Genomic DNA, 21,248 nt, shown 5'->3' with positions numbered 1-21,248 from the left:
TACTCTGTATCTCTTTATGTGCTATGGCCTTGTGGAAAACCACAAACCACTGCACTATCCAAGAATTTTTTGCTTTGTCCCATTGGAGGTGATTGCCCTCCCATTGAGAGTGTGCAGACTAGAACATAAGCTCCATAAAAGCAGATCTTGTTTGTCTTGTTCACTACTCTGTCTTTAGTGCTGGGCTTGGAGCATGGTTTGCACTCAAGAAATATTTATGGTGTGAATGAGAGTCCAAAACCTTGGAAGCACAACAGAGACACTCATGGAGTCTAATAAGCTGAGTAGAAGTTGGCTAACAGGAAAATGATGTGGGGAGAGTGACCAGTTAGAGGACACACAGGGGTGAGACACTCTCTGGAGTATGTCAGGTGGGGCCATTCCAGGGCTGTGGCACAGGCAAGACCTTAAAAGTGGTCCTAGTCTTGGCTTCTCCTGGGGACCCTGGTTCTTGGCTCACCGCTCTGAGGGGCCAAGTCAGAAGACACCAATTCCTAGTCCAAGCTCTACCACAAGCCAGCTTTGTAAAACTATAGAATGGGCAGATGAGTTGGCCTTCCTAACTTGTGGTGTCTGCCTGGCTTAGAGTCCATGACCCTCCCGTGGAGGTCATTAGCCAGCCATTGCCTGTCCCCAGTGGCCCTGAAAACCTCTGCATGGATCCCGTGTCAGTGGTCACAGCTGCAAAGAGAAACTTCCCCCACTTTGCTCTCACCCAAGCTGAGGATGCAGATAGCCTCAGGCCTGGGTCTCCAGAAAGCTCCTGTGACATCAGAGACTTACTTCCAACTCACCCTTATGTCTCACCACCACCATCACTCCCCATCCTCCCCACCCCACCGCCATGGCCACCATGCCAGCTCTAGCTGAAACTAGTGGGACCCATTGAGGAGCACTGGGGCTTATCTCTGCTTTTCCAGAACCAGGCTGCTCTGCAATGCTGTTTATTTATCCAGGGCAACCGCCCACTGAGAAAATGGCTGTGTTTGTTTCCAAGTGTGTCGTGTGAACCTTGAGCTAAATATACCCACACCATTGCCTCCCCAGCACCCGCCCCGGAATAGCACACCCCATTTTGCTCATGCTGTCTGCAAAAGCAGTCCCCAGAATCCACAGCCCCTGGAAATCCTCCTCCCCCTTCCTCAGGAGAAAGAGCTCCTGAAAAGGAGATGAAGGTTGTCCTGGCCAGGAATACATGAGTCGGGGGGCTGGGCAGGTCAGAGTCTTGTTCTCTATAGCAGTGAAATGATAATGTTCCCTCTACCCTGGAATGACTGTTCCTGGACAGTGAGTGCTTTGTGCCCTTGCAGGGACGGGGCCTGTTTACTCCAACTCAGCCCCAGAGAGGAAAGTTTCCTGTGGCTGCCAGCCCTCTACTTTAGGAAAGTTCCCATCGAGGGAGCCAGGCCTCTCCCACTTTGGCTTCAACCCCAGTGTCCCTGGTTTCTTGTGAGACATCGGGCCCCTTGGGATAGCTAGATCCTTCTGGCCTTGGTCTCACTTCTCCCATGCTCCCTACAGTCCAGGGCTCTCCCCCCATCATGGATCAATCTTTTTTTTTTTTTTTTCCTTTATTTATTCATTAGAAACACAGAGAGAGTCAGAGACTGTAGTAGGCAGAGGGATAAGCAGGTTCCCAGCTCAATGCGGACTTGATCCCAGGACCCCAGGATCACAACCCCAGCTGAAGGCAGATGTTCAACCACTGAGCCACCCAGGCACCCCTTGGATCAATCTTTTTTGTGACTCCACTTGGGCCTACTTTGCTTGGGACCAGAAAAATCATAACTCTTTAAGAATTTTCTCTTTTTTAAAAAAAAAAATTTATTTATTCATGAAAGAGAGGCAGAGACACAGGCAGAGGGAGAAGCAGGCCCCATGCAGGGAGCTCTACATGGAACTGGATCCCAGGACCCCAGAATCATGCCCTGGGCCGAAGGCAGGCGCTAAACCGCTAAGACACCCAGGGATCCCCTTGTAAGAATTTTCTTATCCGCCAACACCTAGGATGAAGGGGGAGAGATGGGGAAGCATATCCACGCCAGTGGTGCCTGGGCAGCAACAAAGCCAAAGGGGGGCTGGCTGATGCCACACCTCTGCCCTTCTCTCCCCAGACCCAAGGCTCCCCCACATCCCTCTTAGAATCCATTTTAGTACTACTGACAGGTCATCCCAGCCCCCCACATAGGAAGGTATCCCACTATAGCTTTACTTCTTTGGAGCTGAGGAACCCTGGTTCTGATCCTAGCTATGCCACCTATTAACTGAGTGACCCAGAAGAGGTCTTTTCTATCCAGTGTGAAACAGGGCTCAAATATACCTGACGAAGGTGAAATGGGTAACTGCCTGACACTTAGTAGACTTGTAGTACCTTTATTCCATTCATGTATTTGTTGAGCACCAACATGTGCCAGACGCTGTTCCAGATAGAGTATATAGAGACAAGACAGGATCTCTGTCCTTGTCAAGCCACACCTAGTGCAGGAGACAAAACAAAAACAAAGTGTCAAATCTGGTTATGAAAAGTGCTAGGAAGAAAAATAGAGCAAGATAGAGATGAGGATGGGTGCCATTTTAGAAGAGGTGACCAAGACAGGCCTCCCTGGGGAGATGACATTTGAGCAGATTCAGGAGTGAAATGAGGGAGGGAGTGAGGCAGGTGGTGATCTGGGGTCAAGTGCTCCAGGCAGCGAAAACAGCAAGCTCTTGAGCAGATGTTCAAGGAAAGGCAAGGAGGCCGGTGTGATGAGGGGAGTGTGCAGTGGGGAGAGGGCAGGTCCCACTAGACCTCACTGGCCATGGTAAGGAATGGGGACTTTATTCTAGGTGTAATGGGAAGCCTTGTGAAGGCTGAGACCTTGAGATGAGATGGGAAGGAGTGACATGGTCTGAATGGAGGGACTTTTTCTAGTGTTTTTTTCCACTTTACATGGTAAACATTCTGGTAAGGGCTCTAGCTTATGTGTCACTGCTACCTCCTTAATGGCTTAATAAATATTGAGAAGTATATGAGTCATCTTGGCAGTTCAATGCTCATGGCACTCTGCTAGGTACCAGGGATGTGAGCAGAAATGACACCAGCGTTCTAAGTTCAAGGGAAAGCTGTTGGAGGACTTTAAGTGCCATGATCTGATCTATGTTTTTAAAAATCCTCCATATGGAGCATGGACTGAGCAAGGTTATCAAGACCAGAAGTAAGGCCAGGCAGGTCTCACTCACAGTGAGCAAACTGGCCTGGTGGAACTTGGAACCAGCTGGAGATGGCAGGTGTTGTCTGAGGGAGCAGCCACCACTGCCAGTTGGGACCAGGTGGAAATGAGGGCCCAGGCTGTGAGCTCTTAGTGGAGAGGAAAATCATGGGCTCTGTTCATTCATCGGTAATCCATTCACACTAAACACGCATACTCCCTAGGCCCAGAGGCTCCAGTCTGTAAATGGGGAGAGAGGGCCTGCACTGCAGCATCACTGAGAGGATTACAGGACAAATGGGGTGCAAAGTTTACTCATTAAAGGGTGCCCCACACGCTGGCTCCGCCCCGGGGTGGGTAATTTAACCCACAGCCCCACCTTCCCCATATCATGTGCTTCCCTCCTGACTGCTAAGGGCTGTTGCTCACCTCCTTCTGGGCCCAGAGTGTGTGTGTGTGTCTCTCTCTCTCTCTCTCTCTCTCTCTCTCTCTCACACACATACACACACACACACACACACCAGGGGGTGGGGGACAGCGACAGGGCTTCACAGATCCCATCCTAGGCCGGCATGTAGAAGGTATCCCTCTACTCTGCCCTCAGTGTCTACCCACCAGCCTCCCCTCCCTTCTCCAGAGGGAGAAGGAGCCTCGGGCCAATAGTACCTGGCCTTCCCCTGAATCGCTGGGAATTTAGCCCTGTCCCCTCTCCCTCCCTCCCTCTCTTAGTTGCATTGGTGCATCAGCAGGAAAGCTAAGGCCTAGTGGGTGTGCACTATGCACAGACTCCACCCTCCTCCTCAGCTTCTAGACCACTCATGGACCAGCTGTGGCTCATGGTGTCTCCCCATCCCTTTCTCTCCAGCCCTGCACTCCAGCCACCTAGCCTCCTGTTACTTCCCTGCCCCTGCTGATCTCTTTCCTGATGCAGGTTCTCCAGTATGACTTTTTAGCCAGTTCACCTTGAACAAAGCTCTTCCCAGCTTTGCACCCTTATGTCAGCTATAAAGTGCATTGGTCATCCCCAGCTGGGCGGCAAGAAGGAGGGCAGCCATGAACCCTTTACTTGGCCCAGAGTGGGCATGGATGGCTATAGTTTTTCAAATCACTATTGCATGCAGGTGGCCCCTTCTCCCACCCACCCACCCATATTATTGTCATAGAACTCAAACAACACCATCCTTTCTCTTCTCTATCCCTGCAGGATACTTTTGTGGAACTCTACGGGAACAATGCAGCAGCCGAGAGCCGGAAGGGCCAGGAGCGCTTCAACCGCTGGTTCCTGACAGGCATGACTGTGGCTGGCGTGGTTCTGCTGGGCTCGCTCTTCAGTCGGAAATGACCAGACACTGACCACCCACTTACCCTCCCACCCCTGTCCTGCCCCTACCACACCCCTTTGTCCAGCCACCATTGCCACCAGGAGAACCACTACATGCAGCCTACGGCCACCTTCCCATCACAGGGTTGGGCATAGACCAGGTCTCCCGCAATTAGTTTTCTAGAATCTACCACGCTTCTGTGAGAGCCGCCTTCCCCACACCTCAGTTCTCTGGCCTCAGAACCCACAAGGTTTCCCCAAAATCTGCCCCATGGAAGCTGGCAGGTGTGGGGGTGTTTGTGGCTGGGGGCTGGAGTCCCTGCCTAATTGGTGGAAAACCCCTTAGCCTCACCAAGAATGCTTTCCTGCCAGGTAGCTGGAAAGTTTCTGACCTTTTTCCCCAGAAGGAGAGACTAGATTGCCTTCGTTTTGATGTTTGTGGCCTCAAAATTAATCATTTCCTATCCCTTCCAGAACCTAGGCTCCCCTTCCTTTCATCCCTTTCAAGAGCCACTTAGGGGCCACTTCTGACTAATTAGGGATTCAAGCTGCTTGGGATAAAGAAACAAGGACCAGGACCTCCTCCCCACCTCTGGCCTGGCCAAAGTCCTTGACCCCAATCCCAATGTCCTCCAAAGGCCCCTGGATAGAGGCCAGCCCCACCCAGGAGGAAGAGGGCTGTAGCTGCAGGAAGCACCCCGTGCCAAAGCTGGGGTGGCCCTTGCAGTTTAGCACCACCCCAGTTCCTTTCCCCTTCCCCTCCCTTGGCTCCCATGACCATGACTAAGGGACCAACTGGGCTCAAGGCAGGTGCCCCAGAGCTGTTGATGGCTTCAGCTGCCTGACTTTCCTGCAAGAAGATCAGCGTGTGGCATCTTTGCCTGGAGCTACTTGCCCATGGAGCCCAGGGATTCGGGGGCCTTGGCCCAGAGGTGAAGGGGAGCTACAGGGAGCAGCTGTGGGAGCCCTAGAGTCTTCCCTACCTCAGGCAGGAAGGGCAGGAAGGAGACCCTGATGCACAGGGTGGAGGTGGGGGTGGCAAGAGGGGCCAGACCTACCTGGCCAAACAAATATATGCCCCACTCCCATTCAGCCTGGGGTGCCAGGCTGCCAAGGTCAGAGTGGCCTGGCCAGGAGTCCTTCAGGCCTCCCTCTCCTCTACTCCACCCATGGCCTGTCTCATCCCTGGGGGTCCCGGCCTATCCCTGGCCATCCTGGGCTCTCTGCTGTACATATTTGAGACTAGTTTTTATTCCTTGTGAAGATGATATACTATTTTTGTTAAGCGTGTCTGTATTTATGTGTGAGGAGCTGCTGGCTTGCTGTGCGTGTGCACGTGGAGAGCTGGTGCCCGGAGACTGAACGGCCTGATGCTCCCTCCCCTGCCCTGGTCTGGGGAAGCCAGCTGGGGGTCCTGGCTCCTAAGGGGCACCTGTCCCCCCCCCCAACTCCCCCCCACACTTGTTCCAGCTCTTTGAAATAGTCTGTGTGAAGGTGAAAGTGCAGTTCAGTAATAAACTGTGTTGACTCAGTGAGCAAAGGGCCTGGGCTCTTGTGTGCCCTGGGCTGGGGAAGGAGGGGCTGTGCGGTTGGCAACAGGGCTGCAGGGGAGCTGCGCATCACTGCTGGCTCTGCTGCCTTCAGGAGAGGGCCTTGGACAAGTCCCTTCTTCCACCTGGGCCTGAATTTCTCCACCTATTCTTTGATGGGGGTTTTATTGAACACCTGCTGTGTGCTAAGCAATGGGTATGTGGGAGCAGGATGGATGGATGGACACAGTCTCTGCCCTCAGGAACTGACATTCTAGGAGAAAAAACAGCCACTTGGCAAGTGTTTACTGAGTCCTGCTCTGCCCAGGCACACTCCTAGGCACTGGGGATTCTACAGTGAACAAAGCCCTTCCTTTATGGAACTCGCATTCTTGGGAGACAGACAAAATATAAGGATGAGACAGTCTGGCTGTTGGAGGGCAAAGGTAGAAGCTAAATGACCATAAGGAAGAAGGACAAGACTTATGAAGGACCTAGTGGGGAAGGAGATAGGAAGGAGTCGGACTTTTTTTTTTTTTTTAAGATTGATTGATTGATTATAGAGAGCATGAGCAGGAGGGGCAGAGGGAGAAGGAGAAAGAATCTTAAGCAGACTCCACACTAAGTGGGGACCCTGATGCAGGCCTCAGTCTAATGACTCTGAGATCATTACCTGAGTTGAAACCAAAAGTCACCTCTCAACTGATTGTGCCACCCAGAGGCCTCCAGAGTTGAGGTAACATTTTAAAAGTAGATCCCGCAAGATTTACTGATGGATTAGAGATAGTTCAAGAAAGAGGAGGGACTCCTGGGTGGCTCAATGGTTGAGCATCTGCCTTCGGCTCAGGGTGTGATTCTGGGGTCTGAGGATTGAGTCCCACATTGGGCTCCCTGCGAGGAGCCTGCCTCTCCCTCTGCCTATGTCTCTGCCTCTGTATCTCTCATGAATAAATAAATACAATCTTAAAAAAAAAAAAAAAAGGAATCAAGGGTGATTGGAGTTTTTGGAATGGTGTCACCATTATAATTACAAAAGTAAAGTACATGTCTGAGGCCAGTGCAGCTCAAGAGGCTCATAGTTAAGTGCCCAACAGTATTTAATATGGGACCTGAGCTTGTCTAGGCTCCTGAGAAGTGACAATGAGAGCTATGGCCAGAAGAACATAGGAGTCAGCTAAAAGAATGGGGGAGGCAAGAAGAGTGGTTCTGGTCAAGAAGCAAGTGCACAGGATGAGTAAGAATTTTCCTCAGACAGAAGGAAAGTTGGTGTGTGGAGTTGAGAAGGGTCTCCTGGGTCAAGACAATGTCAGAGAGGTGGGGTGAGGGGACTGAACTTGATCCTGAGAGCACTGAGAGCCAAAGGAAAGTTGTAAGTCAGGGAGTTTTATGCCCCCTTAGAGCCCTCAAAACAAAACACCCTGTGTGGAGAAAGTTCTGGAGGGAAGCAAAGTGGAAACCTGAAGACCAGTGAAGAAATCATGGTTTGGTTAAGGCTCTGGTTCTCAGGGTGGGCAGGCCAGGTGTCTCTTGTGGGTCACCATTCCTGGGCATGTGACTGGGCAAGTTACCTATCCTCTCTAAGCTCCAACTTTCCCCTATAAATGGGATTGATGGCAGTGCCCATCTCACGCGATTGTGGTCAAGATTGAATGAAATAACCCAACAGAGCTTGGGGGAGGGCTGGATGGGGAGGCACGGCAGCAATGACCGCACCATCGGGCTGGTTCCCCCGGAGGTGGAAGGAGGGGCTCCCCACAGACTCCCACTTGGAGCAGCCAGAAGACTGGGAGGGGTCTGGGGAAGCGAGCGAGGATTTCAGAGGCGGGCACTCGGGTCAGGGGCGGAGCTGGAGGCGGGAGGCTGCCTCGGACGCTCGGCCCTGCCCGCCTTTAGGAGCGGGCTTGACTGCCCCCTGGTGGCTGGAGGGGGGAACCTGAAGCGACGCCACTGTCGCTGGCCTCTCCCGCGGGCCAGTCTTTGGTGTGTGGCCCGGCTCACGAGAGGGACCTCCACACTTCCAATCCTTGGGTAGTGGATTCAGAGCTTGCCTCTGCTCTCCTGGGACTAGGGTCATCATTCTTCTTAGTTCAACACCAAAGTCTCCAGCCTTTCCCTCCACCCGAGCCCCGCAATGCTGCCCTTGCCCTTGCCCTTTAACCTTAGCCACTTGAGCCACTCTTCAGATTTTTGATCCTTCTGGAAACATCTTTTCACATACGGGGCAAATACATAGATATAAGTATATTTTGATCCTCGTGGCCTCCCCCTGCCTTTTCTTAAACAAATGGTAACCACCACTCTGCCTTGCCTTTTCCCCCTAAATAATGTATCTTCTAGAACTTTTCCTACTCATACATGAATCTCTGTGTACCATCGGGTACCTTCAACAGTTATCAACACTCATGGCAGCTTCATTATTTTTTCTAGCTGTGTAGTATTCTAACCAGAATCTTAACTCAGTGATTTCCAACCTTAACACATGCACATGCATAAAATATTGGAATTGCACACTGAAGGAAAGTTTTTGGAAGGGCTTTCAGACTGCCTACATGAGTACTAGGGGAAAATCCATTCCATTTCAATATACTATTTTTACGATGAGAAAAATGAAATACAACATACTTCATAATGAAGTATTAACTTTGAAACAATGCATATTTTATATAAGCTTTTATATAGTAAGCTTATCCCCCATCAAGGCTTATTAATGATGACTTCTTCAAATTTTGGTGGTCAGCATCAACAAGAGACTTCATAGTCACAAGTAGGTGATAAAAATTTTAACCATCCCAAAGCTTACAATTGAAATTATATTTAAATGTTCCAACAGTTCTTCCCTTTATTTAATTGACAAATATAATGTATTCAAGTGGATTTCAAATCCAAATGAACTTTTTCATTTCAGGTATTCTAAATTAAGTTCCAGAATACAGGAAATGATATAAAGCTTTTGAGTCCTTTCTTCTTCTTCTTCTTCTTCTTCTTCTTCTTCTTCTTCTTCTTCTTCTTCTTTCTTCTTTCTTCTTTCTTCTTTCTTCTTTCTTCTTCTTTCTTCTCCTTCTCCTTCTTCTCCTTCTTCTCTTCTCTCCTTCTCCTTCTCCTTCTCCTTCTTTTCTTTTTTTAGAAAATTATAACTTATTAAACCTGGGCAAGGCCAAATAGCACACAGGAAGAGGGGAAAGGAAGGAGAGAAAGAACAAGAAGGAAAGAAAGGGACAGACTTTGTAGTAAGACCACTTAAATTTCATAAGCATTCACAAGGTCTTTTACATGAAATTATTCAAGCTAATGATTCATGTGTGAACCTACTGCAATGGGGTGGTTTAAATAATTTAGAAGGGAATTAATACTTCATATGACCAGAATTCTAACATGAACATTTATTTAAAAATCAGATAAGACAAATTTATTGAGATCATATTTGTTGATCTTAAAATTTGAGGAAGTCCTTTTTTTAAGTAAGCTCCACACCCAGTGCAGTGTTTGAACTCCTGACCCTGAGATCAAGAGTTGCGTGCTCAACTGACAACTGGGTGCTCTTAAAACACTGAGATACCAAGGGGTGTCTGGCTGGCTCATTCAGTAGAGCATGGGACTCTTGATCTTGGGGTTGTGAATTTGAGCCCTACTTTGGATATAGAGTAGTTACATAAAAAGGAATATAAACACCCTAGTGGTTAGCCAACAAGATAGTTTGTAAATTTGTTGCTGAGTGGGGAAATGACCAGTCCCCAAGTGAGGAAGGCTTGGCTCAAATTGCACTGATGTAAAAAACAGTGTCCCTTACCCCCTGAAAAACGAAACAACAACAACAAAAAACTGTTCCCTGTCCTATGACCTTGTAAAAATAACAGGAATAAATGAAAAGAACAATAAAGCCCTTGTTTGCAAACAATTTTTGTGGTGGGACAATACTCCGCAGCTGGTTGACCATCCCTTTTAGGAACATCAATCTCACCTGGGCTTCATGCCAAGCTCCTTGGGCACCTGGAAAACAAATTCCTCCCGTGGCTTCGCAGACTTTGTGGAGGCTCATCCTGGAAGATTGGTGGCCTCATGCTCTGCTCTGTGGTTGACCCCTGCAGTAGATGTCAAGGAAGAACCCAACCTTGGCCATGTTCAGCTCATCCCGGTGAAGCAATGAGGGCCAGCAGAGGGACAGCTGTGTAGTGGTTAGGAGCAGGGCTCTGAAACCATACTTTCTGGGATAGCTGGGTGCCCTTGAACAAGTGTCTCGACCTCTCTGTGCCAGAGTTTCTTCACCTATAAAATGGAGATGATAGTAATAGGTGTTTATGCAGATTTAATGCAGGTTTTATGTTTGTAAAGTGCTTAAAAATGGCATCCGGCACCATAAATGTAAGTATTAATACGCTATGCTGTCAGACCACTCCCACACCTGCTACCACTGCTCCACAGACCCCTGAGGGGACTAGTCTTGAGGCTCCAACTGCCCCAAGCTCTGTGTCTTAGTATGCATATCCTCTGAAAGCAAAGTCTAAAAGGAAGGATTCAGGTGTAAGTGGTGATCCCAGAACAGCCAGGACAGTGAGGCTGGAAAGGACAGGAAGCCAAGACAGGGTGCAATGATAAGTAAATTGCCACTTCAGACAATGGGGTCCTTCCCAGGGGATCCTTTGATAGACCTGTGGTATATTCTAGGGAAAAGAACTTTGAGGTATTTCTCCACCAACCCCTGTCCCTCTTTGGCTGAGGGCTTCTCCTCAGCATTTGGCACTTCCTGCCAAACCCATTCTTGGGCTAAGCATAAACCTATGGCCAAAAAGACACAGGTGACTGTTCTCTTGAATGATAACTATCTGCCAAAGTTGCACATGACTTCCAAGGGTGGGCTGAAGACACATGGCTGGGGCAACAACACATCTGCCACCACTGGTGAAACTAAGCACACCAGCTGGGAACCATCCTTAAGGGAGGAACAATTTCATAGTTCTCAACTTCTGCTAATCCAGACCATACTGCAGTCAACAACCTGGTGTATCCATCATTTTGCACACGTAAATGTATACCCACGGGACATTCACAGAAGTAGAATCACCAGGCAAAAGAATGTATGTATTTGTTGTTTTGATGGAGACAGCCAAAGCTGTCATCCTGTGGAACTGCATGTCTCCTGCACCCTTGCCAACATCCATGTTAACACTCTTTTATCTTTGTCAATCTGGTTGATGAAAAAATAGTATCCCATACTTTAAAATTTCATTTGCAAAAGTCTAATTGAGGTTGGCATTTTTTAATAATTTAAAGGCCATCTGTGTCCCTGATAAGTTAATGAATCCACACAATGACCAACGAAGGCTGCAAATGGCAAATGAAGATGCTAAGTAAGCATCATGTACCTCCTGGCCAAGGAACACAGCACACCCATGAAATATTATTGTCAAAAAGTCAGATCTAAATGTGACCAAAGCCTCTAAATGTAACCACTATAGATGGAAAATGCAGGGGGTGCAGGGGTACAATAAAAACTACATGGGAATGTAATCAGTAAGATGCAGACGGGGGGGAACTCCTTGGGACAAGTGACCCTGCTTCTATACTCACTCTTCCAGGAAGACAGAACAGATCTACTTTTCCCTTTTTCTCCTGCTAATTAAACTAAAAACCCTGGGCACTATATAAAACAAGTGCAAGATAACTCTGGAAGGTGAAGACAAGGCAAACCAGCCAGGGACCTCAGAACCCCAGGAATGACATGATGGCAAGTTCCATGGGTTTTCCTTTTGCCCCAGAGATCCCAGACTTGGAGCCAAAGAAGCTGAAGCTGACTACCCAAAAAAGCCAATGGACACAGAAAAGACAACACAGCCCCCAGGGCCTGCTTTCACTAGTCAAAGGATTAGGAAAGGAGCAACCCAGCAGGACAGAAAACTTTTAGACTGTAAGAGCTCTACTCCAGCCAAACACCACTGAAAAACACTATGGCTCTATCCACATCAACAAAGGCCAAAGGGGGATTTGGCAACTCCCATCCATCCACATGAGTCAAGGTACCCCAACACCCCTACCCACGTGGGATGTTGTGAGATGAGGCCAAGGGAGTCAGGACCTTCATGTCTGCTGGCCAGTAATGAGCACTCTCCTGCCTCCTCCTCCTCATACAATGTTGATGGAGGCCACACTGGGAGCCCACAATCCCACCCCTACCTGGCAACAATGAAAGTGGGTAAAGGAATATAGAGAGGGTAATATTTCTATACTTCACTCAAATTGGGAAACGATGGCACCAGTAGACTGTGGTAGGGTATGTGCACATAATGTAATACCACTAAAAAGCTATGCAAAAAGGGGATCCCTGGGTGGCTCAGGGGTTTGGTGCCTGCCCTCAGCCCAGGGCATGATCCTGGAGTCCCAGAATCGAGTCCCACGTCAGGCTCCTTGCACGGAGCCTGCTTCTCCCTCTGCCTGTGTCTCTGCCTCTCCCTCTCTCTCATGAATAAATGAATAAAATATTTAAAATAAATAAATTAAATAAATAAAAAAGCTATGCAAAAAAGACACTCAAAAACACCATGTAAAAAATAAAATGGAATCTGCCTTTGGCTCAGGGTGTGATCCCGGAGTCCTGGGATTGAGTCCTGCATCGGGCTCCCCACAAGGAGCCTGCTTCTCCTTCTGCCTGTGTCTGCCTCTCTCTGTGTCTCTCATGAATAAAAATCTTTTTAAAAATTAAAAAAATAAAATGGAATTATAAAATAACTCATATTTTTCCACAGAAAGCCAGAAAAAGAAAACAAGGAAATGAATAACAGAGAAAACACACAGGAAAAAAAAAAATTGGGAGATATGTCTTAGCATAGCAGTAATTAAGTGTGATGGTCTAAATATACCAATTAAAAGATATTGTGGGGATCCCTGGGTGGCTCAGCGGTTTAGCACCTGCCTTGGGTCCAGGGCATGATCCTGGAGTCCTGGGATTGAGTCCTGCGCCGGGCTCCCGGCATGGAGCCTGCTTCTCCCTCTGCCTGTGTCTCTGCCTCTCTCTCTCGCTCTATCATGAAGAAATAAGTAAAACCTTAAAAAAAAAAAAAAAAAAGATATTGGCAGAGGGGCACCTGGCTAGCTCAGTCTGTAGCGTATGCGACTCTTGATACCGGGTTAGGAGTTCAAGCCCCATGTTGAGGGTAGAGCTTACTTAAAAAATAAAAATAAAAAGATACTGGCGGAGTGAATTTTAAAAACCAGCTATGTACTGCCTATAAGAAGCTCATTTCAAATATAGCAGAAGATGGAGGGGGAAGGGATAAAAAAGATACATCACACAAGCAGCAAAAAATGATGGGTCTAAGAAGAGAAACAGACAAATCCACAATTAATAATACACTCCTCTCAACAACTGATGGAACAACTAGACAGAAAATCACCAATAATACAGAAGAACTCAATAGCACCATCAAACAATAGAATGCAATGGACATTTTTAGAATGCTGCATTCAACAGCAGCAGAATACACAATCCTTCCAAGTGCCCACTGGATACAACCCAACACAGACCATGCTCTGGTCTATGAAACATACCTCAACAAAATTTTTTTTAAAGATTTTATTAATTTATTCATAGACACACAGAGAGAGAGGCAGAGACACAGGGAGAGGGAGAAGCAGGCTCCCTCTGCAGGCACCCAGGCTGCAGGGGGCACCAAACCGCTGCGCCACCAGGGTTTGCGCCCCATACCTCAGGGGGTATGCGCCCCATACCTCAACAAATTTAAAAGAATTGAAATCACACAGTGTGTTCTCGATGGAATCAAACTAGAAATCAGCAACAGAAAGATAATATGAAAATCTCCAAATGCTTGGAAACTAACGACACATTTTCTTTTTTTTTTTTTAAGGGTTTATTTATTTATTTGAGAAGGGGAAGCAGCAGAAGGAGAGGGAGAAGCAGACTCCCCACAATCAGGGAGTCCAATGCAGGGCTTAATCCTATGACCCCTAGGATCATGACTTGAGCCAAAGGCAGATGCTTAACCAACTAAGCCACCCAAGCGCCCCTAAATGACACATTTCTAAATAATTCATTGGTCAAAGAGGAAGACCCTAGGGAAGTAAAAAAATGCATATTTAGTTAAATGAGATGAAAACACAACATATCAAAATGTGCAGGACACAGTGAGAGCAGTCCTGAGAGGAAAATGTGTACGATAACTGCACACATCAGGAAAGAGAAAAAGTCTCAATTCAATAATCTAAACTCCCACCTCAAGAAACTAGAAAAAGAAGAGCAAAGTAAAAAAAAAAAAAACAAAAAAAAAAACAAAAAAAAACAGCAAAGTAAACTCAAAGCAAGCAGAAGGAGGGAAATAATTAGGAAACGAGTAGACAGAAATCAGTGAAATTTGAAGACATGCAAAGAATTAAAGATCTCTGATAAAGGTAACTACAAGGAAAAATATAAAAGAAGCATTCTTGTATTTTGAGGTTGTAACTGTTTCCTACATGATTTAGCCACAAATGCATAAAAAAAGGTGGTGCCTGGGATCCCTGGGTGGTGCAGCGGTATAGCGCCTGCCTTTGGCCCAGGGCCCGATCCTGGAGACCCGGGATCGAATCCCACGTCAGGCTCCCGGTGCATGGAGCCTGCTTCTCCCTCTGCCTGTGTCTCTGCCTCTCTCTCTCTCTCTGTGTGACTATCATAAATAAATGAAAAAAAAAAAAAAAAGATTAGTCTTTTCTGCATGTTTGAAATTTTCCATAAGAACTTTGGAGGCCACTTATTTTCTTTTCTGTGATTTTCCTGGTTGTGAGTTTTGCAACACTTTCTATTTTGTTCTCTTTCTTTTTTATTTTTTTAAGATTTTATTTATTTATTCATGAGAGACTCAGAGAGAGAGGCAGAGGCAGAGGAAGAAGTAGGCTCTGGGCAGGGAGCCCGATGTGGGACTCGATGCCAAGATCCCGGGATCACGACCTATGCCAAAGGCAGATGCTCAACCACTGAGCCCCCCAGGCAACCCCATTTATCATTTTCATAATGATTTGTTAGGTTATTGGGGTTAGTTGTTTTTTTATTTTTTATTTTTTACAGAGAATTTTACTATTATAGGACGTTTTGACCCAAATGTTTTCACCTCATGAATGTGTTTATCCCAAGGCTATTTTGGTTTTTTTTTAATTTTTTAAAAATTTTTATTTATTTATGCTAGTCACAGAGAGAGAAAGAGAGAGAGGCAGAGACATAGGCAGAGGGAGAAGCAGGCTCCATGCAGGGAGCCCGATGTGGGATTCGATCCCGGGTCTCCAGGATCACGCCCTGGGCCAAAGGCAGGCGCCAAACCGCTGCGCTACCCAGGGATCCCTCCCAAGGCTATTTTGTTTTGTTTTGTTTTGTTTTGTTTTGTTTTTTTTCCAAGGCTATTTTGACTGTGAGTTTTGGATCCAAATATTTTTATCAGAATTACTGATTTTTTTTTTAAGATTTTATTTTCAGGGGTACCTAGGTGGCTCAGTTGGTTGAGCATCCAACTCTTGATTCCAGCTCAGGTCATGATTTCAGGATTGAGATGGAGCTTCGTTTCAGGCTCCATGCCCAGCAGAGAGTCTGGTTGGGAGTCTCTCTTCCTCTGCTCCTCCCCACACTCATGCTCTCTCTGTCTCTAAATAAATAATTCTAAAAAATATGTATTTTATTTTTAAGTAATCTCTACACCTAATGTGGAGCTCGAACTTACAACTCTGAGATCAGGAGTCACATGCTCCACGGACTGGGCCAGGTGCCCCAGAGTTACACTAATTCTAATATATCAATAAAGGGCTTTATCTTTTTTAAGAAAGCGCTTTCTTTTTTTTTTTTTAAGATTTTATTTATTTATTCATGAGAGAGACAGAGAAACAGAGAGAGGCAGAGACACAGGCAGAGAGAGAGAGGCAGGCTCCATGCAGGGAGCCTGACGTGGGACTTGATCCCAGGACTCCAGAATCATGCCCTAGGCCAAAGGCAGGCACTTAACCACTGAGCCACCCAGGGATCCCCAAGAAAGCACTTTCTTGAGCAAACTACATGAAGTCAGTTTTATAGCTCAATCAGTTATTTTATGACCAAAGTTAAATTCTTTCTAATGTTTGCTATTATAAACTTAATTTTACAAAATTATTTTTCATTGCAATCAACTTGGCGTCGTGGAGTGAATGCCACCACGAAGATGTGATTCTTCCCCCAGTCATGTTTATCCACATCTCATTTCACTGGTTTTCTGCCACTGTGCATTGTCTACTATTGTCCATTATTTCCATTTGGTCCAATCCTTAAGGTCAAATTTGATTATCTAAATGTCAAAATTGGGGCAGCCTGGGTGGCTCAGCGGTATAGTGCCGCCTTCGGCCCTTGGCCTGATCCTGGAGACCTGGGATCGAGTCCCACGTCAGGCTCCTGCATGGAGTCTGCTTCTCCCTCTGCCTGTGGCTCTGCCTCTATGTATGTGTGTGTGTCTCTCATGAATAAATAAAATTTAAAGAAAATAAAAAATAAATGTCAAAATTGTCTGTTTGAATTTTAGTCAATAACCAATTTAATGTGGTCAATTTTAGTTTCTATCAGCATAATTTTATGTTGGTGATTTCTACACCCATCAGTGATAGAATGTAGTATTTGCTCACAATGCTGCCTTGCCCTCCACCTCACGCTCATCATGTGTACTCTGATGGAGGATATTTCTCACTGATGTTGGGCTTGACTGTGGGACAGACTATATTTTCCAAAGATGACTACAACAATATCTCACACACATCTTACACCTTACATTGTGACCATCAAGTAGGGAAGTCTCTCCCTCTTGAATGTAGGTGGAACTTTGTGAGTGCCTTGACCAACAGGATTCAGCAGAAATGATACTATGTGTCTTCTGAGGCTAGATCATAAAAATGCAGTACACCTTCTTCTTCTCTTGGAATTCTCACTCTTGGAACCCACCATGCAAACGAGCCCACACAGAGAGATCACCTGGGGATGCCACAAAAGAAGGATGTCCAGTTGACAGCTCCAACTGAGCTGCCCAGCTCAGCCAGCTGACAACCACCAGAGTGAAAACACCTCCAGAAGATTCTGGCCACTGCCTTTTGAGTGTTTCCAGCTGAGACCTCAAACATTCTAGAACAGAGGCAAACAGTAACGATTGTGCCCTGCCTGAATTCCTGATCTATAGAACTGGCGAGCGTAATAAAATGGCTGCTTTATGCCACTAAGTTTTGGGGTCATTTGTAATGTAGCAGAAGTAACTGAAACACCATAGGACTTGCTTTGACTGGTGGAATATGGTACTGATTCTGTGTGTGCTAGTTCTGAGCCTGGGCTTTAAGAGCATCACATGTGGCTAACCATCCCCCTGCCCCCTCGGCAGTCTCTGACTTCTGCCAAGAGAAGAAAATGCCCTAGGTGCCCGCTGCTCCCAGAACAAGGAGACATGTGGAATAATTTTGAACTAAACTGTTACAAGGCTGAGTAGTATCTCCTGCAAATTCATCCGTTGAAGTTCTAACTTCCAGTACCTCAAAATGTGGAGGTATTTGGAGATAGGGTCTTGAAAGAGGTGATGAAGTTAAAATGAGGTCCTTAGGGATGCCTGGTTGGGTGCCTGCCTTTGGCTCATGTCGTGATCCTGGCATCCGGGATCGAGTACTGAATCGGGCTCCCTGCCAGGAGCCTACTTCTCCCTCTGCCTATGTCTCTGCCTCTCTCTCTCAGTCTGTGTCTCTCATGAATAAATAAATAAATCTTTTTTAAAAAATAATAAATAAAATAAAATGAGGTCCTTAGGAAAGGCCTTAGCCCAATCTGACTAGCGTTATTTATAAGCAGAGGAAATCTGGACAAAGAGACACCGAGGATGCACATGCACAAGCGAAAGTACAAGTGAGGACATAGCAAGAAGATGCCTATTTGCAAGTCAAAGTCAGAGACATCAGAAGAAACCAATCCTGCCAACACCTTAATCTTGGACTTCTAGCCTCCAAAACCACGAGAAAATACATATCTGTTGTTTGAGCCACTCAGCCTGTGGTATTTTGTTGAGGCAGCCCATGATAGTGTGATTTATAATAAGAAATATATATATTTAATCTTAATCCAGTTTCTGGCACAGAGCTCCTAAAACCCTTGAAATTCCCTAAGTGATGAGAGCAAGGAAGGTGTCTCTTCTTATGTTAGCAAGGCGACTTTTGGATGCCAGCTAAGGATTGCCCAGAGAACAAACCATGTGATAAGAGGGTTAGACTTTTAGTCTGTCACCCCCACCCGGCCTCCAGGAAGCAGGAGGAGCTGGAGGTTGAATCATCCCCCAATGGTCAATGATTGGATCAATCTTGGCAATGTAAGGAAGCCTCCATAAAATCCCCAAAGGACAGATTTTTCGGAGAGCTGCTGGGTTGATGAACTCATAGAGATGGGGGCAGGGGGAGCAGTGCCTGGACAGCACCTGACAGCTCCGTGCCTTTCTCCATGACTTGCCCTCTGCATCTCTTCCATCTGGCTGTTCCTGAGTTCTGTCCTTTTATAAGAAACTGGTAATCAGGGATCCCTGGGTGGCACAGCGGTTTGGCGCCTGCCTTTGGCCCAGGGCGCGATCCTGGAGACCCGGGATCGAATCCCACGTCGAGCTCCCGGTGCATGGAGCCTGCTTCTCCCTCTGCCTGTGTCTCTGCCTCTCTCTCTCTGTGTGTGTGACTATCATAAATAAATAAAAAAAAAAAAAAAAAAAAAGAAACTGGTAATCCAGTGAGTAAACGGATTTCCTGAGTTCTGTGAGCCATGCTAGCAAATTAATCAAACCCAAGGAGGGGGTTGTGGGATCCTCTGATTTCTAGCCAGTCAGTCAGAAGTACAGGTAACCTGGGCTGGGGACTGGTGTCTAAAACTAGGGGATGGGGCTTCTCGTAGGACTGAACCCTTAACCAATAGAAGCTGATGCTATTTCTGAATTGAGTGTCAGAATGGAGTTGAATTTTCATATACCTAACTGGTGTGGAGAATTGTTTAGTATAATTGGGTCTAGAAACCTAAAAGACAACCCTAAAAAAACAAGATACTAACCCGGAGCCCAGAACTAAACGTAGCTAATCCCAGCAGAGCCTCAGCCAACCCACAGGCCCCTGAAAGTAGAAATAAATGCTCAAAGTTGTAAGCCACCAAGTTTTGGGGTTGTTTGTTATGCAGCATTATTGTAGGAGAAAAAAACTGATTAGTATAACACCTGATTTTTCCCTTCTCCAGTTTTGACAATTTTCCTTATTATTCACAATATGATTCCCTAGTAATTTATTAATATAAACAAATATTACTGGCTGCATCTTCCAACATCTTCAACTATTCTCAAAGTGCTTCTGCTGCTAGTTTGGGTCAGAACAATGGGGTCCAAATGTACTACTGAACATTTCTGTAGCTTTTACCCCAATTACCTTCAACTGGCTGTCCATAGTGTTCCTGCCCAACTGGCTGGGAGACCTATTGGTTACGGCTCCTATCTGATCTCTCATACTAAAGCAGTGACTAATAAATGGATCCCTCGATCCAGGTAGATCCCAGGACCAAGGCAGTTGCTTTACAGATAAAAATCAAATGGGGGGAAAAAATCAGATGGGGGATCCCTGGTGGCTCAGCGGTTTGGCACCTGCCTTTGGCCCAGGATGTGATCCTGGGGTCCCAGGATTGAGTCCCACACAGGGCTCCCTGCATGGAGCCTGCTTCTCCCTCTGCCTGTGTCTCTGCCTCTCTCTCTCTCTCTCTCTCTCTGTGTCTCTCATGAATAAATAAATAAAATCTTTTAAAAAATCAAGTGGATGTTCACTACTCCTCATAAACTGGCCCTAACATACTCCCTCAGATCCATCTTTCCCTGCTTTCCCCCAGACTTGTCTCTTCAGTAAGGGCAGCAGAGCCCACACAGCCCTGTGTGAGTCTCTTACTTCCCCACCTGCCCTAGTTCAGATCTTCCTTCTCTTCTGTGTGATAGCCCAACTGGCTTCATTATTTCCTCTATCATGCCATGGTCCTCACTACCAGGGCCTTTGCACATGCTGTTCTCTGCCTATAATGCTGTTCCACCATTCCTTTTACCTAGTTTATACTCAGTCACCTTTCATATCTCAAGGCTGAAGACAGTTCCTCAGGGCAGCCCTCTCCAACTTCTCTAGATTAGATCAGTTTCACTCTGTTGGTCAGTTCAACCATGTACTCCCCCTTCTTAGCACTCATTTGTACTATAATTTATTAGGGTGACCATCTGATTAATGTCTGTCTCCCCATCCCAGAATTTCAGATTCACAGGATTGGAACTGATGACACTTGAATGAGGTCCCATTCACTCTATCTCCCGAGCCTGGTTCATAGTGGATGCAAAAATTTATTGATTGAATGAACATTGTTGTCCTGACGGCCCTGCTAAATCCCTCCACTGGCATCTAAGGTGCCCATAGAGATGGCTGCTCAGATCTCTCTTTGAGAGAACCTGCTGTAAGGAGAGTAGCGGTATGACAGTTCTGGCCACTCTTCTTTCAGATCTGCTGCAGTGCTCATGCTAAGGCCACAGTCCCCCTGGACTGCTCCCTGCTAAGGACTGAGCACAGTGGGGTTATTAGGGATGAGTACATTTTGGGCAACACGGGACTCCTCTACTGGGCATTTTTTGCTCTGGGGCTCCCCAGTGGCCTGGCCAAGACTTTCACAAAGATCTTGCACTAGCTGGCATTTCTTGCTTCTCTGCTCAAGGCTCACCCTTCAGTATCTGTTCTATCATAATAAACTGGACTCTGAGCATTGCCTCTTTTACAGTGAGATGCCAAGCTTTTCCAGTAGGGGGACCTGGTGGGGGGGGACATTTAAGGAGGAAAGGTGTCTTCCCTTTCTGGTTCTGGAATGTTCATAGTGGATGCAAATATGGTGTGTGTGTGTGTGTGTGTGTGTGTGTGCGCGCACGCACGTGCGTGTGTGTTCAGCAGTGTATGAGGACGTCTGGTGCTGATCTGTCACAGCCATGAGCTCAGTGTTCACAGTCTATCAGCAACTTGCAACTCTGAGGCCTGGGAGCTCTCTTCTTGCAACCCTTCTAATGCAGATACCACGTCCTCCAAGCCTTACATCTGCAAAGGTGCCCCAATCCCACCTGCTCACCAGCCTCAGCTCCCTTGGGCCTCTAAGAGTTGCTTGCTGCTTGCCCAGTGACTGTGACCAGCTCCAGTCCAGGCAACCCAGCAAAGTTC

The 21,248-nt window shown here is 46.8% G+C and overlaps 1 protein-coding gene and 1 long non-coding RNA gene across 3 annotated transcripts in view; one reads left to right on the top strand and one right to left on the bottom strand.

Moving 5' to 3' along the window:
• The window catches only part of BCL2L1 (BCL2 like 1), a 51,356-nt gene extending 45,312 nt beyond the window's left edge, over positions 1 to 6,044 (top strand). Inside the window, 2 exon segments of the mRNA NM_001003072.1 lie at positions 4,393 to 4,554; positions 5,958 to 6,044. Of these exon segments, the coding sequence (NP_001003072.1) occupies positions 4,393 to 4,530 (138 nt within the window). The 3' untranslated portion in view covers positions 4,531 to 4,554; positions 5,958 to 6,044.
• Positions 1,855 to 17,140, bottom strand: LOC106557730. 2 transcript variants are annotated; one of them, XR_005377736.1, is made up of 4 exons: positions 16,999 to 17,140; positions 9,997 to 10,301; positions 2,372 to 2,475; positions 1,855 to 2,003 (listed from the first exon to the last, which is right to left on the bottom strand). It is a non-coding gene; the product is annotated as an uncharacterized LOC106557730 (long non-coding RNA). The 2 variants fall into 2 exon arrangements; XR_005377737.1 differs by lacking the exons at positions 1,855 to 2,003; positions 2,372 to 2,475 and adding an exon at positions 9,122 to 9,182.
• Between the last annotated feature and the right edge of the window lie 4,108 nt (positions 17,141 to 21,248).

Source organism: Canis lupus, chromosome 24 (assembly GCF_011100685.1).
Source record: "Canis lupus familiaris isolate Mischka breed German Shepherd chromosome 24, alternate assembly UU_Cfam_GSD_1.0, whole genome shotgun sequence".
NCBI classification, from domain to species: Eukaryota; Metazoa; Chordata; class Mammalia; order Carnivora; family Canidae; genus Canis; species Canis lupus.
Note: the sequence above shows the minus strand (reverse complement) of the source record. Positions and strands in the feature narration are given on the sequence as shown.